Here is a 22,048-nt window from a genome sequence, read left to right on the forward strand (position 1 = left end):
CCATGATAGACACACTGAGTTAGATTCTACCTCTGCTATCTATTGGTTAGAGAGGAAAGTGGGCTAGGAAAGGCCCAACTGAGGATCTTTCTTCTGCTTCTGTCATCAATTATTTTGTAAAATACCTCCAATCCAGTTGGCAGCCAATTACAATCACTAAGAACCCTATGAATAAATTTTCTTCTTAGATTACTTACTGTGGTAAGTCCCTGGTGTAAAGAAACAAAATATTCAACTCAATGCTTTAGAGATTTTTTTTATTTTTTTTAAAAGGGAAAATAAATCACACTGAAAGACTACCTCAGTACCTTCTGCTTCTGCCTTGGATAAAGATATTTCTGTGTTTTCATTAGATGTATGGTTTTATGGAATCATCATTAATCTCATGTTCTGGGCTAGTATTGAGTGTATGCAGTGGTACCTTGAGGAGAAAGGACACCTTTATCTTCCGGACACCTTTATCTTCCAGACACCTTTTCCTTTTTGCGCGTGTATTTCAATTTCTGTCTGTTTGTAGATGATGAATTTTTCAGCCTCCCTCTGTGAAAATAAGGCTTATGGGATCATACTGTGTGTGTCTGCAGGTTTCTCCCTTCTTAATTCAGCTGAATTTAAAAAAAAGGGGCAAAAATCAAAAAAGTAAAGATCCTACATGACTATGGAAAAAAGCAAGCAAGCAAGCAAACAAACAAAAAAAACAAGGGAGAAGGGCAGGGTTCCAGGCCTTCCAGAGGAAAGGACTGTGGCTTGATCTCAATTCATGTAAAATACCAGAATATCCATATAATGCAGCAGCATTATAAGTGCCTCAGATTCAGAAAAAGATTCAATGAACCAATAACTACAGGAAACCAATCCCTATTAGTCCCATTTTCTCTACAGTTAATGGTTGAAAAAAAAGACTAAGCAGTAGCTTTTGAAATTAAGAATTTGTTCTCTTTTACAGACCAAACCTGCATTATAGTTTCTTGTATGGAGTGCAAGACCAAACCTGTGTTCAGCAGAAATTCAACTCTGTAAAACGCTTTGTGGTTGGATGGGCCCAGGCTAATCCAGTGTGTTTCAACTGGAGACTGCTGAAACTGTGATTCATGTCAGACTTGTGTAGTACTAGCTGAGGAAGCCTGTACATTTTGCATAGGATCAGGTCAATTCTGGAAACACACTTATTTGTACTGTTAAAAAAAAGTTATATTTGTAGCACATGCATGGTTGGGCACACTCTGTTGTCTGTAAAATGAACAATTTCATGTGTACTTGGTTTTCCACACGGTGCTGCAGCCTAATGCTTGCAAATTTTATAAACTAGCTAGTGTATCTTCCTTGTCATCACACATGGTACAATCTTCAGGCAGCAGGGCTACATTTTGAATGGCATTTCCATGCTCCTCTCTGAGTTTTATTACTTGTAGAAGGATTATAAATTCAACTAATAATTACTTGCTCATTGAAAAGCACAAATAGAAGTTGGATATTCATTAAATGAGCAAAGTGAGAGAATGTTGGCTTTCCTTAAAACACAGTCTTCAGTTACGTTGAAATTAACTGAAACTAGCCCAATGGGACCAAAATACTCTAAAGATGCATTTTTGAAACTTAAAAAAAAAGACAAGGAAGTTAAAGAAAATGAAACAGCAACAAACTTACAATTTAGGCACTGATGTTTTGATTAATATAGCATCCAATTGCATTTCAGTGACCTGCAACATGAGCTTTCTCCTTTCTTGTGAGGACAAGGGTTAGAGAGAAATGGTAAAAAGGAATTAGTTTGGAGCTAAGGTTGGCTAAACTTTGCAACTGAAATAATCCAAATCATTAGGGATGACCTCTCATCATTAGTGTCGTTCCAACGCTGCTGGAGTTTCTCTTACTGGAGAGTAAGACTGAAGAGTAAGACTGAACAGTGGCCCAGTACAGGTATCTAAGACAAAGTTCCTGAGATGGCAAATAGTAGTGTTAGTACTGAGGCTGCCATCTGCAATTCATCTGTCATGGTTCAGCCAAAACCACTGAGCTATTTGCATTAGTTTCTCCCTTTCTGCTCTTTCTCAAGAACACAATAAGGGGATTACTTTTTCCATAGGCTGTACTGATAGCCAACTTCTTGATGCTTGATTCATTAAGTTGGTCATCACAGTGTGTTTCTCAGTCAGGGTATAAATATCCTGCTATGCTCTAAGGTACAGGTCCCATGACTGCTTCCCTTCTGTTATCTCACAAGCTTTCATCCTTTTGTGTACATACAAGAAAACAGACTGTGCTTGGACACTGTTGTTTTCTTGCTTTTATGGTCTTGGTGAGAGCCTTCTCTGTATCTAAATACTTATAGTGATGAAATTTGGACCAAGAGTTCAGGAAGAGGAAGCACCTGACATGTTTTTGTTTCAATTAGAATAAACCTATGAAATTTGAGACAGTTCAGAGAAATTTTCAGAATAGTTAAATCTGTCTTCACACAAAACTGGGATGTTTCAGTCCCTAAATTTTCGTTAGGGACTCACATCTAATTTTTCTTAGATGTGAGATTTTTTTTTCTCTGTTCACTCACTTTTCTTGCAAAAAATACTTTGTGTGTTGCCAGATTTGTAGTGTATGTCAAAACAAACCTGATATTCCTGTTCATTCATCCATGCACCGACTACATTTTCTACAGTGGAAAAAAAACCCAAACTAGTTGAAGAGAAGCTGTAGAGTAAGAGTGTCCGTGACATGAAAATAAAGTCTAATTGGAGTAATATTTTAAAGGAGAAGATTAAAGGAAGGAAGGCAAGAGGTGGGAGGGAGTTGTCATTTAAAGAGGTGCACAATTTAGCAAGATAGCTGTAGCCTGGATTTTTTTAATGCATTTTAAAAATTAAAACAGCACTAAGCAACTGGATTCTTATCAGGATTCATTAGTTCATCCACACACTACATATTTTATATTTTTCGCCTTTATCATTCTCTTGAGTGATCTCTCAGCCTTCTTGTAGTAGCCTCTGCCCTTTCAAATTACATTAATTTGCATTTCTTTTGCTACTGAATAAGAGAAAAAATAATTCATCCTCTATGCCCCTACTTCATTTGCTCTCTCAAGTACATTTCTGAGAGGAAGATGGATTTCTGGAAAAGCTGGACAGTTAGCTCTTGACAGCAGAACTAACTGCTCTGGCTCGTAGTGTGGTCAGATAAGTGTATACCTATAAAACAAAAAGTTGAATCTGAGACCCTGATATCTGTGCTGAGGTTTTCCTTCAGAATAGTTCCAGTTCCAAGAACTGGATGTCCCTGGACATTTGGGGCATATCTTCTGATTTAATTTCGTTTGAAAGCAATCCAATTTGAACTACATCTTTGGTAGTCTATGTGATACAGTCTTTGTCTGAAATATGCTTTCTAGAAACACAGGTTAAAGTGATAGTGGTTTAGATTCTCCTACCTATCTGAAATGTGAAAGGCATCAGTTCTCCCTTGCTATATTTTTTCATTTACTTGGTGGAAAGTTCTGAAGTAGCTTGATTTGTACCAGGCACTTCATGTAAGACATGGAAGAAAACTGGCTGAGTTCCTACTTACTTCTTTCAATAAGTTTTCTAGCAAACTGAAGGAGTACCGTGACTATGGAACTTCATAGTCTGCTTTGAAACAGATCATTTCTTGTCCTAGTGAAGCCATTTATCACCTTTCCCTGGATATTTTCAGTCTCATACCACAAGTGGCATGGTCTTTTTGTTTGATGATTTCCCACCTCATCCCTCTACTAGAGGGGACGAGGAGGAGGGGTGTCTATTGGAGGGGAGTGAGGGGAGGGAGGGCGGGGGATGGGCGGGAGGGGCTGGGAGGGGAGGTGATAGGTGGAGGGGAGGGGAGGTGCGTGGGTATTTTTGCGTGTTTCTTTCTTGTCCTGTGAGTGTAGGTGAGGGTCTTTGGTGGGCTGTGGAGGGTGCGTGTCTTTGAGGGTATTGGCTTGTCTTTATGGATTGGAGTTAGTGGTTATTTTGCCTTTTTCTTTTTTTATTTTTGTCTTCCCTTTCTTTCTTTTTCTTTTTTCCTTTATTGTTTCTTTACCTTTCCCTTCGCTTGTCACTTTTCCCCTGTTCTCCTTTTACGTTTCCTTTCCCTTTCCCTTTCCCTTTCCCTTTCCCTTTCCCTTTCCCTTTCCCTTTCCCTTTCCCTTCTCTTCTTCTTTCCTCTTCTCTCCTCTCCAAACCTCTCCTCTCCGAACCTCTCCTCTCTCTTCCTCTTCTCTTCCTCTTCTCTCCATTCTTTTTGGTTTTATTTAGTTTTTATCAACATTTTCGTTCTCTCCCTCTGTGATTTCACAGCTGTGAGAAAAATAGCTTTGTATCTTACAAGCTAAATACAATTACTGCTATCAAAACTGGAGTCTTTCTCTCCCTGTAAATGTCTCTTGGAAGCTGATAAGCTGTTCAAGGTAAACTGCAGGCTTCTGCCTAATCCTGAGATTAAACATAACCACCCAGAAGACAGCAAGAGATAATTGGAGGAGGGGGAGGGGGAGACAAGCAGGAGAGGAAGAGAGGAGGAGAAAGTGAGATCTTCTCCTGAGATATTAAGAGGACATACAGAAGGCTCAAGGTTATTTGTAAAGGAATTACACAAAACACACAAGGGCTTGTTATGATGAAGAATTTCCTCAGATAATGCAGTGGTTGTTGTAGTTGTTAAAGACAAAATGTAGCAGGGATTTGTTTGATGTAAAGCATACAGCTCCCACCCATGACTGATGATTTTTATATATTATCCGCATCTTGTCCTTGAAGCAGAGGGTCTCACAAGGTTACATCCAGGTTCTTTGTGCATGCTGGCTTAGGTTCATCTCACTGGCTTTCTGCTGGATATGGGAAGACAGTAGATTTCCCAAGAGTGAAGCAGGAGACTGAGCCAGCTTCTCTCTGTGTTTTGCTACCTGCTGACCAACCAAATGAGGGAACTTAACCCTTCTGTTTATGAAACAGAGTTAACACTAATCTTCTAGGAAATACGAGTGCCTTAATTATGGACAAATAGTGTGTGATGCCTCTAGAGTCTTCAATTATACCCGAGGCAGAATTACTGAAGATGAATTGTCTTTATGAGTCAGTCCAATACACTTGAAAAAAGCAGCCTCGGTTCTCGATATATAAGTTCTTCTTGATTTTTTTTTCATCAGTGACATTTTAGTTTTCTTCGTCTGTAATATTTTAAGGTCTTGTGTTTCTTAAAGCTTGTCTGTATTTTTTAACCATTATCAATGGGATATTACCTCTCCCAGCTTTGCTTTATTTAATTTATAATGCACTAGACAAGAAGGAGAATATAAGTTTAGATGATCTAATAGCAGCATCACTGGGGAAATTAAGAGAAGGCTATCCTTTATTCAGCTGAAATGTGCACTGACATTTTAAATAATATGTAATATTCTGATTATTAGTTCTCTTGATCTCAGTGATACAAAGTCTAATGCTGATTGGACATTAACAAGGCAAACTTAAAAGTAGAACTACCTAGGATGTGTGAGCCATTGCAACAAGTTCTTCCTTTCTAAGTTTGTACTTACCCCTACACATTACCCCTGCACAGCTAATATCGTACTACTGCAGTGATTTCCAAATGTTTGGTAACTGAGACTTATTAGAGAAAATCACTAGTTCTCTGTACTTTGTAGAGCCTGGCTCCTCCCCCACAAATTTGCTCTCTCTCTTGCAGAGTGATTTTGATATCTCATTCCCTCTTCTTTTCACCCCTCAACCCCCCTCAAAAAATCTGGTTTTTGCCTTCTTGTGCCCCTTTATCAGTCCCTTACTTCCCTCAGACTCAAGGCAGTTATCATCTCCTCACTTCTGAAAACTTGCTTCTGAAACCAAGGTAACAATAAGAAGTTTGGCTGACTCCGGTTGTCTCCATGAAGAGGCACATGGATCCTGTGCTGGACTATTTGGAGTCATTAATGAGACACGTTGCTTGATCTGCAACCTGAAGGGATTTTGTCGTGGTACTGCCAGATGCCACTGCGGTCTTAATATTTTTCTATCCAAATGCCCTTGTGAGTGGGCAATGAGTAAGGAAGAAGAGCACTGAATTTTGATTAGACCTCTGGGCTGAATGTGATCCCCAGGCTTCTTGTCATATACGTTTTTGTGGATTTTGACTTTTCATATTGTTCTCATTTTGTAGGACTTAAATGAGCTCTCAGATGGTTCCTATCAGCATGAATTGGAGACAGCATATGAAGTGCCTTTGACAGATTTACTGCATTTCATAATGAGCCTAAAACATATAAAAAGACAGGGTTAATAAAACAGAATTGGAGAAGCACATTTTGAAGGCAGTACTGTGACATATGTTGAAAGATCTGCCAAGAGGGATGATTAAAGCATGACAGGTTGATGAAATCAAGAGTTGATTGTAGCTTGTCACTGCAGGGCCATAACATTTATAATATATTTATAATATATTTACAAGGTAGAAAAACTGATAAATATGGCTACATGATATGAACACTTAAGTTTTGGTCCCCTATATCCAGTGACGTAAACGTACACACATTAAGTCACAAGCAAACAAACCTACTGTGGAATTTGTGCAAGAACACCCATATTAATGCATGTGTGTCCATACTGGATGATGAGATTGGATCTGGCATTATATAAAAGTTACATAAATGTTGCCATGATGCTCAGAGTTTAACTTCTGTGTACTTCATGTTTTGCTTTCCTACACAAAGAATGAAGCTGTGGTTCATTTCCAATTTGCCCCATTCTCAAAGAATTTCATGGAAATGCTGTAGAGCTTCTTTGTCTTCCAAATTCTGTCTTTGAAGACAGAGAAAAGGAAAGACAGAAAACAAAAAAAAAAAAAGTGGTTATATTGTGTCTTCCAGTACACATTGCTCCTATTGCAGTTTTGTTTCTCAAAACTGATCCAGGCTCTTGTGACACACTGCATTCAGTCTGAGTGAGCTGCAGGCTTACCTTCAGCAAGTACCTCAAGCCCATGTGAGTGGCAGTCTGTCAAACACTGGAATTTCTGTCAACTTGGCATTAAGAAAGAAGGAAATGCGTGGGTTTTTATGAAGACTTGTAAGGTAACCAAGCAAAACAAACAGGACAGTATCATTTAACAGCAGTAGGAATGAAAGGAGTTTACCTAAGGAAGGATACACACAGAATAATATCTTCATGCAGGTAGCCATGACCATCTAATTTCCACCCAGGGTCCCACAGATAGTCCTTGAGATGTGTGAAAGAGGGTGTAGTGGTTTGAACCAGGTTTTCCCCCTGAAGCTAAGAAAGTGGTAAAACCCCAGGGGGTGGTGACCCCTGGAAGTTTTGAAGTTTTGTCCAATGGGCGCTTCTGCAAAATGTAAACATACCACAAGCAAACGGAAGAGAAGGTTAGTTGTAGTTTGGTTGTAGAAGTGGTAGCCAGGTTCTGAGGCCACGAGGAGCAGAGGGCAGGAGCCCCCCGGGGAGGCTTTGGCCCCCCAGCCCCCAGTGGGGGCCTGCGGGGACCTGGAACAGCATAAAGCTGGGCTAGGTGCCTGCAGTTGAGAGCTAAGAAAGTTTTCTCCGCTGTGAGTGAGCAGAGACAGCAGCGGCAGAAGCAGCGTCCAGAAGCGATGGCAGAGAGCCAAAAAGATAAGAACGCATCGGAGGCGGCTTGCAACCAAGCAAGCAGACACAGAGATGTCTAATGAAGAGAGAGAGCCGAGAGAGCAGCAGAGAGAAAGGAAGTTGGGGTAAGAACTAGAATAAGACCCCAGACTCCTTTGAGACCCCTCCTGGAAAAGGAGGAAGATGATGGACTCTTACTTGAAAGAGCCTTGGAGTGCTGCAGCACCAGAGAGAGAGGAGCTGAGAAGCTCAAAGACGTCCTGAAGCTGGACCGGGACGGAGAAGGAATGCGGGGGGGTTGACCTTGGCCCCCCTCACTGCTGCTGACAAGCCTAGCAGCCTGAGACAGAGCACAGGAGCTCTGGTAGAACTCTTGAGGCAAAGGCTTTCAACTGAATGCTGCCCAAGATGTTCTGACTCAGGGGTGAACACCCCTGAGGAAGGGACTTTCACGAAGATGCCCCTGCACTTTGTGATATGCCTGTGGTGAAGCGAGTCTTGTCCCTGCTGGCAGTCCACAGGTGAGACCTTCGCTTGGAGTCGAAGGAGAGCCAAGAGGAGTGAAAGGAGACTCCCTTGTGTCTTGAAAGACCCTCGTTTGGAGATGACGGGCCAAGGGGCTTGGAGACCCCCTTGTGTGTATTGAGAAGAGATCCAGCTAAAACAATCCAGTTACGGCTGCTGCATAGAGACACAGAGAACCTGCTGCCTTAGAAGATGCTGCTGCTCAGAGCAGAGACTAGAAGGGATCTGTCCTTCTTCCCTCCTGGACTTTTATTTGGAGGGGAGAAGAGATCTGATCCATTGTAAATACTTATGTCATGGTAGAGATAGTTGAGATCATGTGTATAATGTATTATAATATTTATTTATTTGTACAGTCATAGTAATATATATTTCCCTTTCCCCCATTCTGAGTCTCATGGTTTGTCTGGAAATACACATCTTATACTAGGTTGAGATGGGGGAGGGGGCTTAGACTAGGGAATTAGATTTCGGGGATCTCAAACCATGACAGAGGGGAGAAGAAATAAGAAGCATTCTACTGTGGCAGCCTTTTTTACTGCTTAGTAACAGTCACGTAAAAGATTGTTCTAACATGTAAATACATGCCACAGAGGCAATACTAGTTTTAATTTAGCCTAAATACCTTATCTTGTTTATACCCTGGGTAAAGAAAATACCACCAGAAAGTGCTGACCATTTGAGGAAAACTTTTTGTCAGTGCTGTCCAAAAGAACATATATATATATTATATTGCTGCATGCTATTAGTTGAATTAGTGTAGCAACATTCTTACATCTGCCTGAATCAGACTAGATGTCCAATATGTCAAATCTACAGGTGAATACCAAATACATCAGAAGAAAATTTGCTTTAGTGGTCAAAATGACACTTCAAACCAATTGTCCTGGATTTGAGATCTTTTCTCTTCTGTTCTCCCAGAGTCTGTTTGTTCATCTAATCAAGCTTCTTGAGCCTAAGAGCAGCCAAGTGTCTGATGCTCCAGAGAATTACAGTAACCCACCTTGGCAACAACAAAAATATGCCACAAACGATGTCATTCCTAAGAAATTGCCCTGTTATTATGCTTAGTTTGTGATCTGAAATATGAGGTCACGTAAGCTGTGTGTGTTTATATCATGTCTACAGTCATTACATTTATATTACTCAGTTGGAAAGCAAATGTTTCCTTTTTTCCCCTCATTAATTTATCCACAGAGACATGATTATGTGGAAATACTCCCACTTCTTCTCCAGCTGGAATTTCATAGAAGCTACTCTGCTGTACTGTGACTACGTTGCTCAGCCAAGTTTAAAGGATGACAAACCAAAACCTAGGCAGTTTAGTGGCATCTGTAATTTTTCTCCATTTCTCTTATTCTTTTTCCATTTACGATCTTGATTCTCAAATCTCAATTCTTTTCTCTTAGCTTCGTCCTATGGACTAGGATTCTTTTTAAGATAAATTCTTGCCACACAAAGTGAATGCTTATGCAAAGTTCTATTAACCTTTTACAATGGTAATATGGCATATACTATAACTCATGAAGAAATGAGCTTTAAGATTCCTCAATCGTAGGCTTGCTTTATGTCAGAACGATCACTTAAAGTATGCCAAGATATAGCGTCCACAGGGCACTGATGCATCTTTCTGCCTAGTTGTTCTCACTCTTGTGGTATCTGATGTAAGACCCCTGGGCCAAGGGTACTCCTTAAATACTGGCATTGCATTCTCATACTACAACAAGCCTTTGAGTCCTAGCCCCTGAGATGCGATGGTGCAAAACACATTGAAGCCATGTTGTTTTTTCCTTGTATTTCTTTGACATCCAGAACATTTCTTTCTAAAATCATCACTATGCCATTTTCCATTAATAGTAATTACATACTGAGAGATATAGGTATATCCTGATAGCTTGGTCTTGCTAACAATTCCGTGTGAAAATATACAGCTACTCATAAGCATGTGTATCCTAGCTGTCTGAATCCTCAGATATTACGAACTGTTCTCGTCTGTTTGTGTCCACTAGTCCATGATTGTATGAGTGTCCAGGTACCAAACATAAGCATTATCACCAAAGATTTCTGATACATTTCTTCTTTGCTGGTCTAAGATTGTAATGGCTTGGGTTGGGAGGGACCTTAAAGATCATCTAGTTCCAACCCCCCTGCCATGGGCGGGGACACCTTCCACTAGACTACATTGCTGAGAGCCCCATCCAACCAATTAGTACTGACCCAGTCATTTGATGGTACGTAAAATGTAGCTCTATAATGTAGTGCAGAGAAATATGGAGACTAAACAGAATCCTGCTAGACAGTGTAGTGCAGTGAGATCCCAGAGATTAATATATTTACATTTCTCTCCTAGGATAGTTCTGTTTCAGTTCCCTGGTCAAACAGAGTTGTTATAATATATTTTCTTTCTTCTCTCTGACTCTCCCTCTGTCCCTGTCTTTCTTCCATCCACACGTGTGCACAGTAAGAATGAGCAAACAAACATCTGGCCTGAGGGATCAGAGGCTTGAACAACAACTTTGTGCTTTTCTGATCACAATGCCTGCAGAAAGAACAGTGCCAGCTGTAATCCCAGGTTGATATGGTGACATGCAGTGACAAAAGGGGCTCACATATCCACATCAGCCTTCTCCCTGCTCACTGAAGGCACTGGAAAGCACAAAATCATTAGATTTCAATGCTGTGGACTGAAACAGAGCAACTGTATGAAAGGATGGTCAGAAATGGAAGGGGCCAGTCACAGAGCTTGGAGCCAGAAGTTCCCAAATCCCAGCCTTGGCTTTAGAGATGCCCTTCCCTGTGGTCTTGGGTAACGTTTGTATCACTCTGTGTCTCAGTTTTCCAATTAGTAAACTGGAGATAAAGCACCGATTGACCTTATCTTTGAGGGCTTAAATGGCAAATATTCTACAATTCACTGAGTATGAAAATCTTTCTGGGCCAATGAATTTGTATCTTTGTCACTTACTGAGCAGCTTCCCTATGGTCAGCACTGTATTCATGGGAAAGGACTGTACCTGCTCTAGTTGTATATTCAACTCCCCATATTATCTCTCTGATAGTACGTGCACAGGGGAATGAGATCCAGAAACATCTGAAGGTTTCTAGTGGAGCCAACCCAGCTCCATCACTGCCAGCACTAGGGGAGAGACTGCAAGTCCTGCTGAAACTGATCCAATTCCCACATAGATACTGGAGTTCCTGTTGGCACCTTCCAACAAGGAGTCTTAGTCTTAGTGTAATGCCTGATAAACATAAAGAGGAGCTCTTCTTGAATGGGGAGCACGGAGCACTGAGCCCCACGTGGTTCTGCAGGAATCAGTGCTCCTTCTAATCATACAGCCATGCTGACTGTGTCAGACCTAAGCTAGCTGTCTACCTCAGTGCTCTTTTGCAAGGGTGTGATAGTGAGCCACTGACTCTTCATGGAGCAAGTATAAAGCCACACATTTTCTTACCTTAGACCATGCACCATGTAAAGGCAGTTATACTGTTTTCAGTCTCACGTTGCTCCTGGAAGCAAAATAGTTGCCCTCTTGTAGCTCCAATGCCTAGCCCAGAATATGTAATCTAGATTCAGTGTATCTCTGTCCTGTTTTTGCATAATACAGAAAACAGATAAGCAACCTCTAGATAAATGGGAATTAATAGAATTTAAAGTGTCAATACAAATGAAGTGCTTTTGGCATTTGGTTATTGATTCTTGTTCCCACTGGGCTATATAAATCACATCATGACCTTTCACAAGGGAATCAAAGAAGTAGGATGTGGGGACAGTAGCAGTGGATTTTATTCTGATCTCTGTTTGATATTTTCTTCTGCAGAATGAAATTTGTTCTTGTTTAAAATGGAAAGATCAATATGTAGTTTTAGTTGTTTTTTAATAGTCACTTTAGCCTTGGCTGCCTGATATGGTGCTTAATTTGGATCTGGTCAGTGAAAAAACCCAATTATTTACACATTCCTTACAAAACGTCTCAGCCATCTAGTAACCTAGACACCCAAATTCTTTCATATTTTTACGAAGGTTTTACTATTAACTGCCTTCTCTATACTGTACACTAATACAGTTTTCCAATATAGCTCAAATGAGAACTAAAGCAGACTGCTTTTATTTCATGCCCATGGCCTCAGCCTCTATAGGGCTGAAATGATTCATATAATCTGCACATAAAAAATAAGACTTGACACACATTTTTTGCACTACTTTTTTTTCTTCTGCATACTTGAAAAAGTTTGATTAACCTTCTTCCACTTTACTAGTCTGAGTTTTCTTTTGTTTTTGAAAGATACCTGCATACAGTGCAATCAGGTGAATTATTTGTTCTGTTTAGTGGTAGAGCTTAAGGAAGAAGCAGAGAGGCTAAGGAGTATTAGGGAAAGTGAAAGGGAAATAGACTGGTGTAGTCACACCCTTTCCCCCCCAAAAGAAGTTCAGCAGGAGTCACAGCAGCCCTGCCCCTCCTGCCATCAGGCAGGTGGAACAGACCAAGTAGATGGCGGGGAACGGAAACAGGTCCCTGGTCAGAGAGGTAAAAGAATCCCCTCCCAACCCTCATCACCCCCCCAGGTGCCCTTAAAGAATAGATATGAGGCCCTGGACCCAGAGAGTCAGGCAAATGACACTCAGGAAAAAGATCTATCTGGAGTGTCTCCTGGTTACACCCCATCTATTAGGCGGATCACAACCACAGCTATTAAGAAAGAAAGAAGAGTAGTTGTAGTCGCCGATTCCCTTCTGAGGGGAACTGATGGTCCTGTATGCTGACTGGACCCATCCCATAGGAAAGTCTGCTGCCTTCCCGGGGCTGGGTTGAGGGATAGTAGCAGGAAACTCCCTGAGCTAATTTTGGCCCTCTAATTATACTCCTGAAAAAGCTGGCAGCCCACGGCTTGGACAGGGGCGCTCTGTGCTGGGTTAGGAACTGGCTGGAGGGCTGGGTCCAGAGAGTGGTGGTGAATGGTGCTGCATCCACTTTGCAGTTGGTCACTAGTGGTGTCCCCAAGGGATCAGGGTTGGGCCCAGTCCTGTTTAATATCTTTATTGATGATCTGGATGAGGGAATCGAGTCCATCATCAGCAGATTTGCAGATGACAGCAAGTTGGTGGCAAGTGTCGATCAGCTGGAAGGCAGGAGGGCTCTGCAGAGGGACCTGGACAGGCTGGATAAATAGGCTGAATCCAATGGTATGATGTTTAACAAGACCAAGTTCAGGGTCCTGCACTTTGGCCACAACACCCTACAGTACTACGGGTTGGGGACAGAGTGGCTGGAGGGCAACTAGGCGGAGAGGGACCTGGGTTTTCTAATCAACAGGAAGCTGAACATGAGCCAGCAGTGTACCCAGGTGGCCAAGAAGGCCAATGGCATCCTGGCCTGGATCAGGAACAGTGTGGCCAACAGGACCAGGGAAGTGATTCTTCCCCTGTACTTAGTGCTGGAGAGGCCGCACTTTGAGTACTGTGTCCAGTTCTGGGCCCCTCAGTTCAGGAAGGACGTTGAGGTGCTGGAGAGCATTCAAAGAAGAGCAACAAGGCTGGTGAAGAGACTGGAGCACAGACCCTCTGAGGAGTGGCTGAGGGAGCTGGGGCTGTTCAGCCTGGAGGAGGCTCAGGGGAGACCTCATCACTCTCTACAACTACCTGAAAGGAGATTGGAGTGAGGTTGAGGTCAGTCTCTTCTCCCAGGCAACCAGCAGTAGGACAAGAGAGCACAGTCTTAAGCTGTGCCAGGGGAGATTTAGGTTAGACATTAGAAAGAAATTCTTTGCAGAGAGAGTGATCAGATATTGGAATGGGCTGGACAGGGAGGAGCTGGAGTTCACTATCCCTGGAGGTATTTAAGAAGAGACTGGATGTGGCACTTAGTGCCATAGTCTAGTTGATAGGGTGGTGTTGGGTCATGAGTTGGACTCGATGATCTCAGAGGTCTTTTCCAGCCTGGTTGATTCTGTGATTCTATAGTGCTTCTGTGTTAGAATTATCCAGGGTAAGGCACTCATTTTCTTGTATCCAAAACAGGATTGAAAGACTAATTAAAGGGAGGTCGAAATGTTACTGATCTTGTCCTGGGGTACAGCAGTGAATTAGATGACTTCTCCAAGTCTTCCTTAGTCTTACTAATGTTGTGGTAGCCCATGTTACCTATAACTTCTGGACAGACATTTAAATTCCTATCTCCTAGTTTGCCTATGAATTGCCCGATGATTTTGAACTGAATGGTGCTTTGCTTTGAATTAGGGCCCCAAGTTTTTTAGGCTAAAAAAGATCAGATAAAATAGAGTGGCAGCAGTGTAAAGTTTTTGGTTGAGGCACTAGAAACTTGGAAAGAACTCCAGTTGCCTGAGCAGCTTTTGCTGTTGTAGCCTTGCTTGCTAATTCTCTCTCTTATTTTTAGTACTTATGTTACCAAGACCTTGTTGTCTCTTGTCATGAGGGCAGTGAGCTGAGGAGAGTTGCAGTGTGAAGGTCAGCTTTTAACTCCAGTCCACAGTGAGATGAACGGAAGGAAAGGTGTTGCTTCCAGCAAACAATGTGATGAGAGGGAATTGGAGATAAATTCAAGGGCATCCAGGACTAAGGGGAAAATGAGGACAATAAATAAAATGAGAATTCAACAGCAAAAGATGCAACTTCATTGAACAGTGAAGACAGAGGAAAAATATAATATACAAGAGCTGAAGCAAAACTGAACAATGTCTATTCTTGAATCCCATCAAATGAAGTAAAATCCCAAGTTTGAGTTAATCTTCTATAGCACCCCTTGTTACACAAGGCAAAATTGAAGGTTTGCAAGAATTTGTAAAGGGACAGACAGTTTGTGGTAGTTAGAAAGATTCCAGATCACCTGCCTCATAATTATTTCAGTTAGCTTCATGGCCATCCTGTTTCGCTTCTGTATGAGCCACATGTGTGGTTTCAGATTTGGACTATTTTCAAGTGTTTTCTAAAAGCCACTGTAAGTAGAGATTTTTAATGTGTTTTGATTTTAATGCAACCATTCCTTATGTTACATAACATAAACCACAATATGGTCTTACAGTAACACAACAAAATAAACAGCTATATATAAACAGACCTGATGCTAAAACATGGTTGTAGTGTTTTTATTCCTTTATGATATATGGAATAAGGTTCTAGTCCTACTAATATACTCTAGTCCTTTATTAATAGACTTGTCTCAATTTTCTGGTTGAATACAAAATATGAACAAATGGTAGTTGTACTTTGTAGATTTAAAACAAAATATGTACTTAATGGTATGTGAAAATGGGGCAATTCAGTATACTGTAATTTTTAAGCACAGCTGCCTGAAAACGGAAGTGGTTAAAGAGGTTCAGTATGTGCCAATCACAAACACACTTCAGAAACTTTTGTGCCCTTTATTAGATATTAGGGGAAAATGATAGCTTGTACATGATGCATGCAAGTGTTTTTTTTCCAGGGCACACAAGCATCAGCTCTAGGAGTTTTGGGGCTGAATTCAACTGAGCCAGTTTATGTTAGTAGAGGATTTAGCCTTCAAAGATAAACTTTGCATGCTGTAGCAAGCTGCTTCTCTCCCATGATGTCAATTAAGTATATATCAATCTGAGTGAAACTATGGGCATCCATAGAAACTCAAGAGGAGCTGGCTTTAAACGCTGCTGGGTGAACTGAGCTACCAAACACTGTTTACAAGCCCTTCTTCTACTGAAATTCCACCTACAATATGTGAAGAAAGATAGAATCATTTTAAACCTTTAACACTGACATCAAGATGTTTTTTAAAATCATTAGCATCACTGTAGCACCTTTCATCTAATAACTGCTCATTAGATAAAATGTTTCATTCTTTTTAGAGACTTAGAAGCAATGAAGAAAATGTTACTGCTGTAGTGTCTCTTCATAGAACAGCCTTTGACGGTAATTTAGGGCAGACGAATGTTTTCTGTGGTATTCTTTCTAGCATCTTCACAGACTTTTATTAGGTTGGATTAATATTCCACCTGAAAGTGAGTACTTTCTTTCTGCCCAGTGCAATTTGCTGGAACCTTTTAGATTTTCTCTTTCACACTCAAGAAAAAGTAAATCATCATGATTTGTATCTAGGGCAAGAAGCAACATCTTTCAGAGCTTCAGTTGCTCTTTTACTTTCTTTGACTTAAGAATCCATTTTAGTTTAGAAATAAGCTTAATGCAATAAAGGTTGTTTGTTTTCTTAAAGAAACCATGAGCAGTATAGCAAAACATCATCCAGCACTGAAGGGTTTTGTAAGAAAATTCTCTTTTGCCCATGAGCAAATTTAAACTGTCTCCCCCTGGACTGTTGCACTGTATCAAAAGTATTTCCTGTGAGAACTGCTAGTAGCAATTAGCAGAAGTAAATTATTTTGATTTTTTTTTTCCATTTTAGTTTGGTCTAAATTGAAGATTATCAAAAGCTAAAGTTCAAAGTGAATCTGATCTATTTATCTGTATAGTCTGTGGAGCAGGGGTACAGAGGGCTTCAGAAAAAAGACAGAAGACTGGCAACTGATCACATTTAACAAATAGGTTCTGATTTTTATAATTGAGATGCCAGGTTTTCTTGGGGGAAAGAGCGAGCATCCAAAAAAAAATAGAATTCTTGTGCCATATTCCTCTCCAAAGTATTTAGTCCTCAGGAATGTCTGTAGTATTTGAAATATTTTGAATATTCAGGTTAATCAGGATTCAAGAATCCAGAAGATTTCAAAATGTTACCATTAAAACCTTTGAGGTCATAAGAGCCTGGTTGCTTATCAGTTTGTTGGAAAACTTAGGACATGCAGCAGAATTTCTATTAATTGTGAATGTAAGTCCTGAATAAGACAAAAGATGTTTTTAAATCCTAGTCTTCCCATTTGGCTTTGCTGTAGAATTTTGACATGAAAAAGAAACAAAAATAGGAGAAATAATGCATTTATGGGGTATGGTTCTTTAGAAGAAGCTAAGTTGTTGAGCAGATCCTAAGTCATATTGATTAGAGGAATTTATTATGCAGTTGAAGGAAAAAGGAGGAAACTTATTTTAAATAAGCAGTTCCTGTTGGTACTTGAATCTTATTCTTGAATATTATTCTTAAGCAGCTAGAACCTATGGGAGGAAAAATATTTAGTAAATCACAAGTAGCAAAACTAATCAACACAATTTAACTCTAAAAAAATATATTCTGCAGACCTTTGAGACCCACATTGATTCTGAATGCAGAAGAATTATGGGAGTAAGAGTATTTTCTAAGATAAATTTAAATTACTCTATCCTGTGTATTCTATTCTGAAGTACAGCCTTGAATCAGAGCTGGACTCGAAGAGAAAAAAGAAGGGATCTACATTAGTTATGTGAGGGTGTTGTTTGAATATGTGCATCATTCAGCTCTAGAAAGGAGTTGCATCGAGGTCACAAAAGGATTGTTACTGAAAATTTCTGTGCATGAAGATGGACAAGAACGTCCCTTAATAACATCATGGCTTGGTGATCAGAGGTCCAATTGGCTTACTTCATGTTGAACTTATATTACTTTGTGTTGCAAACCATGATATTTCCTTTTTGAACTCTCATATCAAATGCTGTGTTTATTTTTTAAAAGTCAGTAGTAATTTAGTAATTGTTTTGTTATAGTGGTTATATTTAATGGCTATCCTCAGCACTTAACAATGAAAAAATTGTTCTTTAACTCACTGTGGTAACTGGGTATATGAGTGAACACATTCTCATGCACATGTTTTATAAATCATTCTTACTTCTGTCTGAAATAAAATTTAAAAACAAAACAAAACAAATAGATCAGAAACTAATGTTGCAATTTAAACCTATTTGAATTTTCTAACGCCCTTCAATTTTTCATAGCTTTTAAAGGTATGATTTTTATATATATTTTAATCTTACTGAATATATCTGCATAATAATAAGAATAATAAAATTAAATTAAACCTGATTAAAAAAAAAAACAGTTTTTAAAGATGTGGTGGGGAATAGTTGTCGTTTCTGTCTTTCTTGAAGGTCTAGAGTTATATTATAAGAAATCCATTTTTCATTGTCATGTCTTCTTTGATTGTCCCACTTCGTTTTTTACCTTGATCTTGTTGGTCTATTCTTGTCAGATGCCCTACTTCTGAGAAATTTCAGTCCTCTACATTTTTTCCCTTCTACAGTCAGCCTTCCACATCGAGGAAGAAGCACTCCATGCCGGCTTACTCTGGGGTTCCTTTGAACTTCCTTTATTCTGAAAAAGATCTCATTGCCACCAGTGAAAGGTTACTTATGTACATACCAAATGAAGCCAGTGGAGTTTTTTGTTGCTAGGAAATAGTGTTACAGAATTTTTTGGGGACTATGGAAAATGTGCTTACCCATCAATATTATATCAATGCACTCATCTAACCAGTAGTCCTAACTCAGTCCACTCTATAAAGTGGGGAATAACCTCCATTTCTACTGAAATTATCTTTCTCTATCACATGCAATATAGATGTAGTAGTAGCCTCTCTGTAAGTGTTCAAGTCTAGATTGACAGAGAAATTTAGGTCTTTAAGAGTGCCATTGAAATGCCTCCTGAGTATCTTTCAGGACCTAGTACTCCTTTCTTATTAGACACACTGCAACAGAACAAAAATTTCCTAAAGGAGATGCAGATTGTTTATGATTGCATTTACAAGACTTAGCTGGTTTGGTGAGCATGGATAAGTGTGTTGAGAAAAGGTCTAATGGATAAACTGAGTGCCTTGTTAACTGATCTTAAAAAAAAAATGGGTTTTGTAGTGAGCTTGACTTAATTTTGTTTCTGTTCTCCCCAAACCAGAGGGTCTGCTTCCTTGTCCAGTGAGTAAAAACTTCCCCTAGGCTTAAATGATGGGAGAACTTGCAAGAAAGGAAGCTGTCCTTTAGGTTAAGAAAGTGGAAAAACAACTGATCTGCATGACCTCAGCTTATATTAGTCATCAGCGTATTATGAATAAACAGATAAAATATCATTGTTTTGTTAATATTACTGTCTCTTCAGCTTTAGGTAGGGTTTTTTGTTTGATTTTGTTGTTTATATTACCTCAGCTGCTCTTTATCAATTTTTTTCTTGGACCCTGCACTGAATATGATTCAAATTTTCTGTTTAGGAATCTGTATTCATAGAAGTACAGAACTGACTTTTTGTTGGTGCTGATATGAATTATGAGAGCTGGGAATGTACTTAAGGTAACTTAATGTCTGTGAGTGACTCCAAGCCACCACAGTGCATTATTTTAAATGATTTTATAAACTACTGATAGAGAGCATTTTCAATATTTTATCTTTTCCTTCAAGTTTATCCAAGTAACCAATTGTATATGGCAGGCATCTGAGGTGCAACAGAGAAATCGGAACATTAGTGTGTGTCAGCTGCTGCTTAATTAGATATTTCTATGATGGGAAATAGCAGTTTCCCGCATTTAATCTGTTACAAGAACAGTAAAAAGTAGATGACTTTCCAGGAAAGTAATAAGGAATTGAGCCAGTAAAGCTGTTCTTAAATGTTTTTGCTTTGTTTTACCGATTGCCCCAAATAAGCAGCAAGGCTCCTAAATGTTCATCTTTATAGTTGGAGATACTAACCCAAATCTGAATTGCTGTTTTCTTTACCGCTGATCTTACAGAGATATAGATGATGATTAAGCTTAGGTCGATTCATGTGAATCCTTTTGGGATTATAGCTGGTGGGTTGCTATAATGCCTCTCACCTGTTTCAGAAAGCAGTAACAAGATACTGCTGGAGAGCATGGCTGTAGTCAGCAGGTGCTTCATACAGACTGGCAGCATTTCTGAGCAACAGGGATGCAGTAAGGATTATCGAACACACGAGATTTACTAGGTATATTCCTTGCAGAATGGAGTTGTCTTTATTGGTCTGTATTTACATTAAAAAAAGATTACAGCATCTGTTTCAGAAAGTCAAATATATATGAAGCCACATTAGTTATTTATATGTGGGACTTTAAAGGCAGTATTGCAAATTGTGCAGAGCAGTTGCTGACTCTTGGTCTGCCATTTATTTGAAACACGTATTGGAGCACAACTGATCACTGAACTTCTGTTCATGGTAGCATTCCTTCTGTAAGCTGGGGGCTTACTCCTTTTTCTACAGTATTATAATGATGCTTGTAAAAGATGCACTCTTTTTATGCCTCTCTGACTGAAAAGTTTTTGTAAAAATAATAATTAAAGCAAAAACCAGAATGACTCAGAAAGGGACTGTAGCTGAAGAAAATGAAAAAGCAGAATGATGGCACTTGTTCACTGTCACTCCTAACATCGTCAAACTGAGCTGCTGCTTTCTACTAGAGGTTGTCCCAACCCATCTGACCTGTACAATTTTCTAATAGCCAGGGAATTTGGACAGAGGCTTTGTGTGAATCCTTATCCTCTCTGTACAAGTAATAAGAGCTTTTCTCCTAAACACACTTTACTGGATAATTCTATTATCCATCAACATGGAACAATGGAACTGCACTTGCCAGAATTTACATCTTGGCTAATTATTTCTGCTTTTATTTAAATTAGTTTTTAAGCTTCTGCTTTATTCTGGCAACAGGCCCAAGTCTTTGGTAACTGAACACAAGTCTTCACATATCCTTAATTAGCAGCTCTTCCTCTTTTTAAATTTTACTTCCCTTTTTTCCTGTCTGTCTTCCCATTCTTAGGGTTTTTTTAAAACTAATTCTACTATGTCCTTTCAGCATCACTTTCCTATATTTTCTTCCTTTCTTTTTTCCTGTTTACTGGGTTTGTGGTCCTAACATGTGTCTTCTACTAGTGCAAGAAGGTTTCTACTAACTGTGTGTTTCCGTGACTGACATTTTGTGCCATATCCTTATGCAATCGGATCTAGAGCCTGATCAAAATGTTTTAGCTCGTGGCACTGAGTTCACTCAAGGTCTCACATCACAGACAAATTACACATGCCTTCTAACCAATTTGGATAAACAAACACTCTGAGGAGAATCTGAGATATCTTTTTCATGGGATTTAATTTCTTCGACCTTCCAGAACCTCAGGCGATTGGATGCATAACTATTCTCCACTTTACTAAAGATAAATCTCTCTCTTTTCAAATATATGTACATACATGCGCACTTATTTATTTATAGCTAAATAAGGTCATAAAAAAAACCAAAAAATCTAGGATGTTTTAACTATTTCATTGACTTTTCAGATTGTTTTTAAGCTGTTTTTTAAACTTTAAAGGCAACACTGATAGTGAACGGTTCCAAATGGTAAAACAGAAAATCCCCTTCAAATATAACCGGCCTGTAGAGGAGTGGCTGCAGGAAAAAGGTAACAGTCATTAAAACTTTCATTTTAAACTCATTTGATTCTAAACTCTCATTTTTAAAGCCTGCAAATAAATGTTTCTTAAATGATAATCGCCTGCTGCATAAATGACTGTTTTAATTTTCATTATAATTTGTGTCAGCTTCCACCTGCCATATGTTGATAAATCATGCTATAATACATTGCTATTAAAATGCAGTTAAAGGGACGAAAGTCTAAGCTTGCTAAAATAGTAATGACAAAAAAACAAGCGAAAATTCAGGAGACATTTTCAAAAAAAAAACAAAAAAAACAAATGAAGAAGAATGAAGAGCAACAACATGTATTATGGCAATTTAACCACTGCATGATTTTCCTACTTTGATTTGGTTTTAAGATAAATTTATATATTTATTATCAAAGTTTTGTTAAGAGATTTTTCAAATGTACTTGTTAAACCACTTCCTTTAAGTTCCTTTTTTTCTCATGAGTCTGATTAGCCACTATGGCTATATATTTCCTAATCATATTAAGATAATTAAACAATTTTTAAAAATGTTGTAAAAAAACCCATTTTTTAATATTTTCATTTAAATTACAGTTAGGGAGACAGAGAAAGATGATTGTTCTGTCTGGAGTACAGTTTAAA

General features: G+C 39.2%; 1 protein-coding gene across 8 annotated transcripts in view; it reads left to right on the forward strand.

Moving 5' to 3' along the window:
• LOC113987441 (neurexin-3-beta) overlaps positions 1–22,048 on the forward strand; it is a 562,088-nt gene that overhangs the window by 424,352 nt on the left and 115,688 nt on the right. For all 8 annotated transcript variants that reach the window (XM_039384773.1, XM_039384772.1, XM_039384774.1 and 5 more), the window contains one exon: positions 21,334–21,423. In XM_039384773.1, the coding sequence (XP_039240707.1) occupies positions 21,334–21,423 (90 nt within the window). The remainder of the gene's footprint in view (positions 1–21,333; positions 21,424–22,048) is intronic.

This window comes from Pipra filicauda, unplaced genomic scaffold (assembly GCF_003945595.2).
Source record: "Pipra filicauda isolate LSUMZ 115617 unplaced genomic scaffold, ASM394559v2 scaffold372_size707771_pilon, whole genome shotgun sequence".
Lineage (NCBI taxonomy): Eukaryota > Metazoa > Chordata > Aves > Passeriformes > Pipridae > Pipra > Pipra filicauda.